A 10,936-nucleotide genomic window follows, 5' to 3' on the forward strand; every position below is an offset into this window, starting at 1 on the left:
GACCAAAGGAGAGAGCAGAGAGGGCTTCCAACCCAGTGCGCCGACTAAGCAGAAGAAAGATCAAAAAACGGAAAAGAGAAGAGCGAACAGGCACTTTCAGGAGCAATCCCCTCACCTCCAAGCCGACTGCGCTCTAGGAATCCAAGTTCCGTGCCTTCAGGAGACAAAGGCGCCCAGAGAGCGGCGGCGCGACCCCAGGGCGTGGGCCCCGCCGCGGAGCCCGCACCGCCCGGCGCCCCGACGCCGCGGACCATGTCTCCCGCCCCTCGACCCTCCCGCAGCCTCCTGCTCCCCCTGCTCACGCTCGGCACTGCGCTCGCCTCCCTCGGCTGGGCCCAAGGCAGCAACTTCAGCCCCGAAGTAAGTGAGCTCCTTCGGCCCTTCCCGGAGTTGCGCCCGCCGGGTAAGCGAGCCCGGGGGTCTCCAAGGGGACAGCCCCCGCTGAGAGCAGGGCTCTGGGGGGGTTCTGCTGCTGCTCCCGCCCTTCTTTTCCCTCCCGATCTGCAAACTTGCAAGTCGATCCGACTTTTGCCTGCCTCCAACAAACCCCCTCCGCCGCCGCCGACTCTTTCCCATTCCTCCCTTCCCTGGAAGAACTTTGCAGCGGGGCCTGGGCCTCGCTCTCCCCGGCTCTGCGCGCACTCTGGCACCAGGCAGGAGCCTCGTAAACACTGGACTCCGCTCCAACCCCGCGCCGTCCGGGCCGGTGTCATTCGCGAGTTGTTCCATCAGTTTGGCAGCGCTCAGGTGCCCGCACGGGCGCATCTGTACCAAGTGGGGCGTCGGGGGCGGCCGAGCGCTACCCGCCTCCCCTGGACCGCCCTCGGTGCGGGCCTGGGGCCCTGGCGTCGAGGATCACGGCGGGCTGAACTTCCGCGCACACAAAGCTCTTCTTGTGAGCCTCGGGGCGCAGCCTGGCCACCGCCTCTTCGCGTCCTCACCCCAACCGGCGCCTTGGGCGGGGGGGTGTGCCTTTTCGTTGCTAATTGTTTTTCTGCGTTAATTACTGAGAGACTGGGGGGAGTTGCTGGGCGAGTGAGTTGAGGGCCGGCCTGGGTCACCCTCAAGCGTCCCAACTGACTTGGGCGCCCCCACCCCCAACCCTCCCAAGACCATAGCCCACCCCGGTCCTGAAGGAAGCTGCGTGGGAGTAGTCCGAGAAAGTTTTCCCTCCTTCTCTTATTTTGGGGTGAAGGTGGGAGATGGATTTAATCAGCTTCTTATTTTGGGCCACCCAACCCACTCATCCTGGTGAGGACCTGGGTGTGGTAGGGAAGGGCAGGGAAGGGCTGGGAAGGGCTCAAAATGCAGGATACGTCTGGATTTGACTCTCTCTGCTCTAGTCCCAGGCCCAAGCCTGATCACACCCTCCGAGGTAACGTCTCCGGGGCACATGCTGCCTGTCCCCCCCTAAGAGACCTGGGACTGAAGGGACAAGTGTGGCCCTAGGAGCGGGTCCACACTTGTGCATAGAGACTAGAAAGAGTAAAATCCTCCCTGAGACTGGAGACCAAACCTAGTTGTCAAAGAGGGGGTGACTTTCCCAGGCCTGAAGCTCCCTTCTTAGACCCAAAGAGAGAGTGCCTAACAAAAGGAACCTCTGGAAGACTGCCCACTGCCAACTTCTTTTTCCCCTCCCCAGCCTCCACTAGGTCCCCTAGGGGAGGGCCAGCAGCCCTGGCTCTGCCCTAAGTGGGTCATGGTCGTCCCAGAGCCAGAACCACCATTTGCTTCTGGAACACAGGAGGGTGGGAAGCCGAGGGAGGGCGGGGCAGACCCAGAAGAGGCTAGAATCCAAGGCTTGATGGAGCTGGAGAGCCCCCACCCTCTCGGCCTCCTTGACTCTCTCCTAGGGAATACCCTGCCCTTATTGATCAAGACAATGCCAGCCTACTGGGTCCTGCCACCCAACACAGTTGCTCCTTCTCCAGGGCTCAGGCAGCTAGGTTCCTTTCACCAGGGCCTCCACAGCCCCACACTAGCTCCAGGACAGTGTGTCTGATGCTTCACCCTTCCCCCACTCAGCCGCAGACACCAGAGTCCTCTCCTGCGGTTCCAGTCTCATAGTCTGTGGCTCGCGCTTTGCTCAGAGCCTGGCTCTGTGAGATGGAGAAGGAAACATGCCCAGTCCGGGAAAGGAAAATGATGAGGGCACTTTCTTTCTTGGCTTTGTGATAGTCTTCCGGGGAGTCCCTTTCCCTGACAAAGCATCCATTTTTCTCCACAGGGTACAGGGCAGGGTTTATGAGTCTCCTTATTTAGACCTGCCTATCTCTTGGAAGGCTCGTAGGAAAGGGATTTACCCAGGGCTTCCTGGCTGTGATGCTTTACCCACCGGCCTCCTCCATCCTCCTCCAGAAGCATGCCTTCCTTCTGTGTGGCGAAGGGAACCTTTACTCCTCCTAACTTCCAGCTGTGGGGGAGGGGCGGGCCACTCCCACCCTTCCCTAAGCCCTGTAGCAGCTGTTACCCCAGCCGGGGTCAGAGCCTACAGGTGAGACTAAGAGCAGAGGAGTTTCCTGCGCGCTTGGCACAGGCCACAGCAGGCCTCTGGAGGGCACTGGCAGTGGCATCAGCCAGCACAAGTCAGGGCAAGCCTTCGGATCCGAGGGAACAGCTCTGGACTTACACACCCTGCTAGGACCCTCTGACATACAAGAGGTTAAACGCAACTCGCAGAAACAGGTGATGCTAGAATTGTTTGGCCAGCCTTATTGGCTGGGGGAACGGCTGGGTTGTTTACAGCTCAGGCCCTAACTCGTGTCAGCCTTGAGGGGAATCACTTCCTGGAACTATGTTGCAATTCCTGCCCCTGATGGGCTCAGGTCCTAAGTCAGCTGCTCCTGAATCACCCCCAGACCCCACAAAAGAGCATTGCTCTGCCACCCATGCCTAGGCCTGAAGGGGGAGCAACATGTGGAGATAAATCCATCTTAATAACCGTGGACAGGGGATGCAGGACCCAAGACAGCTTTGGCCCTTTCCCCTCCAAGTGCCCATTCTGGGCAACGTGATTCTGGGTCATATCTCCTATAAAAGAATCCATACATAACATGACTTGCTTGGCTTTCCGAGCCTAGATAGCTAGGTCATAGAGTATTTATTTGGGGTTATGGCTGATTAGCTACCACCTCTAAAGAGCCCAGCTTCTTCATCAGCATCCAGCCTCAACCCTGACCCCTTTTCTGGACTCCTTAAAAAGATTTCTGCTATGCCGGGCGGTGGTGGCACACGCCTGTAATCCCAGCACTCGGGAGGCAGAGGCCGGTGGATCTCTGTGAGTTCGAGGTCAGCCTGGTCTACAGAGCTAGTCCAGGACAGACTGCAAAGCTACAGAGAAACCCTGTCTCGAAAAACCAAAAAAAAAAAAAAAAAAGATTTCTGCTGTGAGAGTCCTCAACATGTGGCACCTCTGATCCAGGAACTCCCTCACCCTGTTCAGATTCCCTCACCCTGACTCTACTATTCTACCTATCATGGACATAACCCATTTGCAAATGGGACATGCCATCTTTGCAAGGACTGACAGAGGAGAAAAGTGCTGGAGAAAATTTCGGCTCTAAGAAGATACTCTAGGGTGTGGGGATGGCTTAGTAAATGCTTGCTTTGCAAGCTTGAGGGCCTGAATTTGAACCCTGGTACCCATGTAAAAAAAAAAAAAAAGAGAGACAAGGTAGCACACACTTGTAATCTCAGGGCCATGGAGGCAGAGGCAGGCAGTTCCCTGAGGCTTGCTGGTCATCCAGCCTGGCCTAATAGGTGAGCCACAGATCCCAGCGAGAGACTGGAAAACAAGGTGGAAAGCTCCCAAGGAACACACCGAACATTGGCCTTTGGCCTCCACGTGATGTAAACACGAACCAAAAGCACCCTAAAACTCTGTCAGTCCATCAGTCCTTTTATTTGTAAGAGCACTACAGCCAGTCAGGACCAATGGCTCTCCAGCCTCATGGCAGTCTGCTCCCCATCACCCCTGGGAACAAGCCATACTGAGGTCTAGGCTGTAGAGTTCAAGTCAACAGCTAGCCTGAGAGTTCCTGCCAGAACCAGGCTGGGAGCTATCCTCTCTCTCACTAAGCCAAGGGCAGTAGGCCAGACACTGTGGAGAGGCAGGTGGGCCCCCTGGACCAAGTGGAAAATTCTCTAAGCCACACCCCTCTCCCTACAGGCCTGGCTGCAGCAGTATGGCTACCTACCTCCAGGGGACCTGCGCACACACACCCAACGCTCGCCCCAGTCACTCTCAGCTGCCATTGCTGCCATGCAAAGGTTCTATGGCTTGCAAGTGACAGGCAAGGCTGATTCGGACACCATGAAGTAAGTTCCTGACATCCACTGACCACACTGAATACTAGAAATGCTGCACTTGAAGCTGCCCCTGTGCCAGTATCCCAACCCTCTCCTGTTCACATCACCACCTGCCCTTTCCCTACGCTGACACATACACAAAGCCTCACCCAACACTGACCTGGAGCCAGAGGCCAGGACCCTGGGTCAGCTGTAGCACTCCAGTCTCTCCCCTGGGAGGCTTTATTATTTTATCTACTGTTCTGACCCCAATGTTTCCACCCCAGGGCCATGAGGCGCCCTCGCTGTGGTGTTCCAGATAAGTTCGGTACTGAGATCAAGGCCAATGTTCGGAGGAAGCGCTATGCCATTCAGGGCCTCAAATGGCAGCATAATGAGATCACTTTCTGGTGAGTCCAGCGGCCTAGAGATTTTTCTTGCATCCACTACCCTTCCCTGTAGTCGTATAATGTAGAGACAGAGATGGCCTGCACTAGTCTCCTCCGTTCTTAGGGAGTGGGAATGGCTCCAATCTTGCAGAGAAGCGCAGTCATTTGGGGGATGCATTCTAGTGCCAACACTCTTAAGCCTTTGATTCTTGGGGCTGAGATATCAAGTATGCAATAGCAGGGAAAGCAGGTCTGGCAAGGTGCCTGGGCAGTTGAGTCGGTGCTGGGAGAGTACAGGGAACTTTGCCTCCTTTAGCCTAACACTCCCCTTCTTTTCCCTCGTGTCAGCATCCAGAATTACACCCCCAAGGTGGGCGAGTATGCCACATTCGAGGCCATTAGGAAGGCCTTCCGAGTATGGGAAAGTGCCACGCCACTGCGCTTCCGTGAAGTACCCTATGCCTACATCAGAGAGGGTCATGAGAAGCAGGCTGACATCATGATCTTGTTTGCTGAGGGTTTCCACGGCGACAGTACACCCTTTGATGGGGAAGGGGGCTTCCTGGCTCATGCCTATTTCCCAGGCCCCAATATTGGAGGGGACACCCACTTTGATTCTGCTGAGCCCTGGACTGTCCAAAATGATGACCTAAATGGTGAGTAAGGGAACCCTGAGTTCCACCCTGGGTAGAATGTGCAATCACTTGGATATGAAGAATCTAAGCTAGCAGGGTGTAGTAGCCAGCCGGGTCTACATAGCAAGTTCCAGCCAGCCAGGGCTACAGTAGTGAGACCCTGTCTCATAAATCAATAAAGTTAAAGAATAAATCTAGCCGGGCGGTGGTGGTGCACGCCTTTAATCCAGCACTCAGGAGGTAGAGCCAGGGGATCTCTGTGAGTTCGAGGCCAGCCTGGTCTACAGAGCGAGATCCAGGACAGGCATCAAAGCTACACAAAGAAACCCTGTCTCAAATAAATAAATAAATAAATAAACAAACAAACAAACAAACAAATAAATAAATAAATAAATAAATAAATCTAAGTGCTGAGGCAGGAGGATTGTGAATTTGAGGCCTGCCTAGACTATATAGCAAAACTGTCTCAAAATAAATAACAGGGTTGGGGATTTAGCTCAGTGGTAGAGCCCTTGCCTAGCAAGCGCAAGGCCCTGGGTTCGGTCCTCAGCTCTGGAAAAAAAATAAAATAAAATAAACAACAAAAAGACCAACAAACAGCTAAGTACTAGTCACACAAACCTAGTGTGAAAGCAGGAATTATGTTTTAAGCTATTTATAGCTGTATATTTGGTCTGCTGTCCCTACCTGACTGCCTTGCCAATCACAGACTTCAAAGCTTCCTTTTCACCCACTATCCCAGGCAAAGATGATGCCTAGTTTCTGGGAGCAACTGAGCCCCACGGTGTAGGTTTTCTTGGGATTAGAGGAGGGTAGTGACTGGCTTCGGGCTTTCTGAACCAGAGGAGACTGACCCTCAAGACGTGATCTTCCTGTGGTGGGGAAGCAGGGAGCCTAAGAAGGGACCCAAGTTCTCACCATCTCCATCCCTCCAGGGAATGACGTCTTCCTGGTAGCTGTGCATGAGTTGGGCCATGCTCTAGGCCTGGAGCATTCCAATGATCCCTCTGCCATCATGGCGCCCTTTTACCAGTGGATGGACACAGAAAACTTTGTGCTCCCTGACGATGATCGCCGTGGCATCCAGCAACTCTATGGCGAGTTCTTCATCCCCATCCCTGCTCCTGTCTCTGTTCTTGCCCCTTTTTGGTCTCTGGCCTGCATTTTCTCTCCGTAGTGCTGCGACCTCTATACATACACTTCATACCACCTTTTACTGCCTCTATTAGCTCTGACTTTTTAAGTTTTTGTATATGTATAAGTGTAGTTAGTGTGTGTGTGTGTATATGTGTGTGTGTGTGTGTATGTGTGTGTGTGTGTGTGTGTGTGTGTGTGTGTGTGTGTCCACAGAGGCCAGAGGCATCCGACTTCCCAGAAGTGGTATTATAGGTGGTTGTGAGCCACCTGTCTGTCAGTGCTGGGAACCAAACTCACGTCCTGCAAGAGCAGAGCAGTATATGCTTAAACCACGAGCCATCTCCGGAGCACCTCCACCCTCTTCATGCTTCCTAAGGGTGCTGTCGGTTTATGTGTCTGTCCTTCCACCCTCTCTACCCCAAACTCTGAAGTGCCATTGTTGTTCTCTTCCTCAGGGAGTAAATCAGGGTCACCCACCAAGATGCCTCCTCAACCCAGAACTACCTCTTGGCCCTCTGTCCCAGATAAGCCCAGAAACCCCACGTATGGGCCTAACATCTGTGATGGGAACTTTGACACCGTGGCCATGCTCCGAGGAGAGATGTTTGTCTTCAAGGTGAGAGAGAAGAAGGGGGACAGAAGGACGCTCCGCAAGGAGGTGGAAATAGTCATAGAAGGACTGAGACCTAAAGCCGTAGGCCTGAGCGCAGTGGGGGAGCTGTGGGGACTGAAGAAGAAAGCTAAGGACAAGGCGTGATGGGCTCTCCCCGCCTTGACTGCTTTCTAGGAACGATGGTTCTGGCGGGTGAGGAATACCCAGGTGATGGATGGCTATCCAATGCCTATCGGCCAGTTCTGGAGGGGCCTGCCTGCATCCATCAATACTGCCTATGAGAGAAAGGATGGCAAGTTTGTCTTCTTCAAAGGTAACCAGGCATTTCATAGACTGGCGAAGTTGGGAGGGTCTCCTTGGATGAGCTGATTCCACTTGAGTCCCAGAGACCTCAGAGTCAAGTTGAACCCAGGTTCTTCTTCCCTTCCCTCGTATCTCAGGAGATAAGCATTGGGTGTTTGACGAGGCTTCCCTGGAACCTGGGTACCCCAAGCACATTAAGGAGCTAGGCCGAGGACTGCCTACTGACAAGATTGATGCAGCTCTCTTCTGGATGCCCAATGGAAAGACCTACTTCTTCAGGGGAAATAAGTAAGACCTCCAACCCTTAACCCCCAAGCCTCTCCACTCAGAAACTAGTAACTACCGCTGGCACTCCCAATGTCCCTAAATTCTAAAGAAAGGCCCACTTTTCCCCCAAGGTGTTGCCCTGGAACTGGCTAAGCCTTTACGTTGCCTAGCAATAGGCAGTTTTTCTTAGTGCCGCCTGAGTGGGATGTGACCGGGTCACCATTTCAGACCTGGTCATTTGATGCCTCCTGCCCCCAACACTGTGTCTCCACCCCAGCCACCAGGCACTGTGATTAAGGTCTGCCGGTGGCTCCGTACCGCCTGGACTCTCCCTCCCACCTCCTCCTTCCGTCTCAGCTGCAGGCTCTCATTACCCAAAACCCGTCCCCAACCGTGTCCATAGCTACCCTTTGTTCCCGGGTGCACTCTGTCATGGGTCTGCTAACCTCTGAGGGCATGCCCAGTATCCAATCCCTTCCCTTTCTCTCCCCTCCCCTTAGGTACTACCGTTTCAATGAGGAGTTCAGAGCAGTGGACAGCGAGTACCCTAAAAACATCAAAGTCTGGGAAGGAATCCCCGAGTCTCCCAGAGGGTCATTCATGGGTAGCGATGAAGGTGAGCAGGGCAAGGGAAACCGTGTGTACAGAGAAGGATGGGCATGGGGAGCTGAGGAAGACCAGAAAGACAGAGCATCTGCTGGGAAACACTGATGATGGTAGCAGTGGGGTCCTTGTCGATCGCCAGGAACTAGCCAAGTGCTTTCCTGTGTAGTCTTCCCACGCTTCCAACTGTGATCGACTCCGTGTTCCACTTGAGGAAGCAAATGTGGAGGAAGATAGAGAGGTGAGCATAGCTGGCCACCGCACTGACCATGTTTTCTTCTTCGCTCTCTTTGGGGCCCGTGTGGGCTCTGGCCCCTGTCTTGGTCCCTGTCATCTTCCGCCTGATGCCCTTCAGTCTTCACGTACTTCTACAAGGGGAACAAGTACTGGAAATTCAACAACCAGAAGCTGAAAGTAGAGCCGGGCTACCCCAAGTCAGCTCTACGGGACTGGATGGGCTGCCCTTCGGGGGGTCGACCGGATGAGGGGACTGAGGAGGAGACAGAGGTGATCATCATCGAGGTGGACGAGGAGGGCAGCGGAGCTGTGAGTGCGGCCGCCGTGGTACTGCCTGTGCTGCTGCTGCTCCTGGTGCTGGCCGTGGGCCTTGCAGTCTTCTTCTTCCGGCGCCATGGCACCCCCAAGCGACTGCTCTACTGCCAGCGCTCACTGCTGGACAAGGTCTGACCCCCACCGCTGGCCCACCCGCTTCTACCACCAGGACTTAGCCTCTGAAGGCCAGCGGCAGCAGGTGGTGGCAGGTGGGCTGCTCTCGCCCACCCTGAGCTCCCTCCCTCCAGCCTCCTTCTCAGTCCCTGATTGGCCCCTCCTACCCTCACCCCAGCATTGCTTCAGCCATAGGTGGGTCCCCTGAGGGCTGAGCAGGAAGGTAGTCCCTTCCGGCCTCTGGCCCTCAAGGGAACATCGCAGCTTGATGTGTGTCCGGCCCTATTTGAATGTTTTCAGGGCTCTGCACTCTGACCTCACAGGCAAAGGCCAAATGGGGTCATCTGCTTCTTTTCCATCCCCTAACTACATACCTTAAATCTCTGAACTCTGACCTCAGGAGGCTCTGGGCATGTGAGCCCTGTAAGTACCAAGTGTACCCAGTTGGCAGCCTCCCACCACTCTGACTAACAGGAATCTGAGAGTGTGTGTTTGGAGGTGGAGAGATTGCTCAGCTACCCTTAAAGACTTTGCTTTAAAAAAAAAAAAAAAATCGCTCAGTGAGGGTCTTGGTGGCTTGGACAACCAAGTTCCTCTCCACAGAGATCTGCCTCTATTCAACCCAGCCTGGAGAACTTCCAAGGAGCCTGAGCCATTAAGGACTAAATGGGTCTGAGGAAACCCTTGGCAAACCTGGCCCCTCCTGAATGTTAGCCTTGGATGTCGAGTTCAAGGTTGGAAGAGCTAAAAGCAGGGGAAATGGCCCCGGGTGCAGAGAGGTCAAGGGAAGCAGCAGGATCTGGAGCATGGGGGATGAGCCTAGCGGTTCAAAGCAGAAAAAGACCTGTTCAAACGCAAGTAGCTGGGGCTGGGACCCAAAGACAGCAGTCAGAGGAGACAGGAAATGAGGTGTGATGGTGGCAGTGTATGCCCGGAGGTCTGGGCAGACTGCAGGGTACACGCAGGGCACTGTGGTACCCAGGAGTGGACACATTCTATTGGATCTCTCAGAGAGGGTCTTAAGGACACCTTGGCCTCTCTTTGCCCCCTTGCTCACTGACTCTGGAAGGGAAGGGTAAGAGTGAGCACAGGAGGAAAAAGAACATACAGTACAGGGACTGAGGACTCATAGAGACCGGAGGAGGCCGTCAGTGGCCTAGCCTTGCTCAGTCTGCCTCACTACCCTAGTGAGGCAGGTGTCTGGGTGCTCCTGGGTAGGGTGGGCCCCTCCCTTTCCTGATGCAGGCCCTCCTCCGCCCATGTTTCCTGTGTCCTGACCTTCCCTTCCCCACCCAGCCGACCCACTGACAGTCACCTTCAGCCACTGAAGGTGGTCGTGGTACTGGGGACTTGGGAGACCCTGTGGAGGGGGTGAGAAGAGAGGAGTGTCTGGGTGGGGTTTGGGAATAGGGAAATCGGGGTGAACGGTGCTGGAAGCCCAGCTAAATTTCTGTCTTATTTGGGGTATTTTTTTTTGTTTTGTTTAATGTATATTTTTATTATAATTATTATATATGAATGCCATTCAAAACGTTCCTTTTTGTTAACAAGGGGCATGGGGAGGGGTGGGGGAGGGGGGCAGAGGCAATTGACCCCAGAAACCTGCAGGGCGGGGCTGGGTCAGTGCCCTCTAAGGACATTTTTGACCTTGTTCAACCTTTCCACGGAGAATAAACTGTGTTTCACATTCTTTGTGTGACTATAGCTTGGTGTAGGGGTGAATTTGATATGACCAAGCAGGGCTAGGAAGAGCAGACATTGAAAACAGTGTTTCCCACCAATGTGGGGCCTTAGCATTTGTCATAAATATTTATTCTTTGTGGACTGGTGGGATTTAAGAGCTGGAGTCGGGGAGCAAGGCATACCCCCACTAGAGGTTATAGGAGTGATTGGCAGAACCTAACTTCCTTCCCTAAAATCCTTAAAAGGCTACCTTTGAGACTCAAGGCTGCCAGAGACAGGAGGAAGTGGTCAAGTGAGGCCATTTGGAAAATCTTCCTAGATTGCATTATTCTGCCGTGTGATCTGGCCACAGA

The 10,936-nt window shown here is 54.1% G+C and overlaps 1 protein-coding gene across 1 annotated transcript; it reads left to right on the forward strand.

The window, feature by feature from the left end:
- Mmp14 (matrix metallopeptidase 14) lies at window positions 1-10,472 on the forward strand. Its single transcript, XM_036199811.1, has 10 exons — window positions 1-360; window positions 4,169-4,317; window positions 4,575-4,697; window positions 5,025-5,332; window positions 6,247-6,408; window positions 6,904-7,064; window positions 7,236-7,374; window positions 7,502-7,652; window positions 8,132-8,247; window positions 8,590-10,472. Exons 1-10 carry the CDS (start codon window positions 253-255, stop codon window positions 8,919-8,921), a joined length of 1,749 nt encoding a protein of 582 aa, XP_036055704.1. The 5' UTR covers window positions 1-252; the 3' UTR covers window positions 8,922-10,472.
- The last annotated feature ends 464 nt before the right edge of the window (window positions 10,473-10,936 follow it).

The sequence above is a fragment of the Onychomys torridus genome, chromosome 9 (assembly GCF_903995425.1).
Source record: "Onychomys torridus chromosome 9, mOncTor1.1, whole genome shotgun sequence".
NCBI classification, from domain to species: domain Eukaryota; kingdom Metazoa; phylum Chordata; class Mammalia; order Rodentia; family Cricetidae; genus Onychomys; species Onychomys torridus.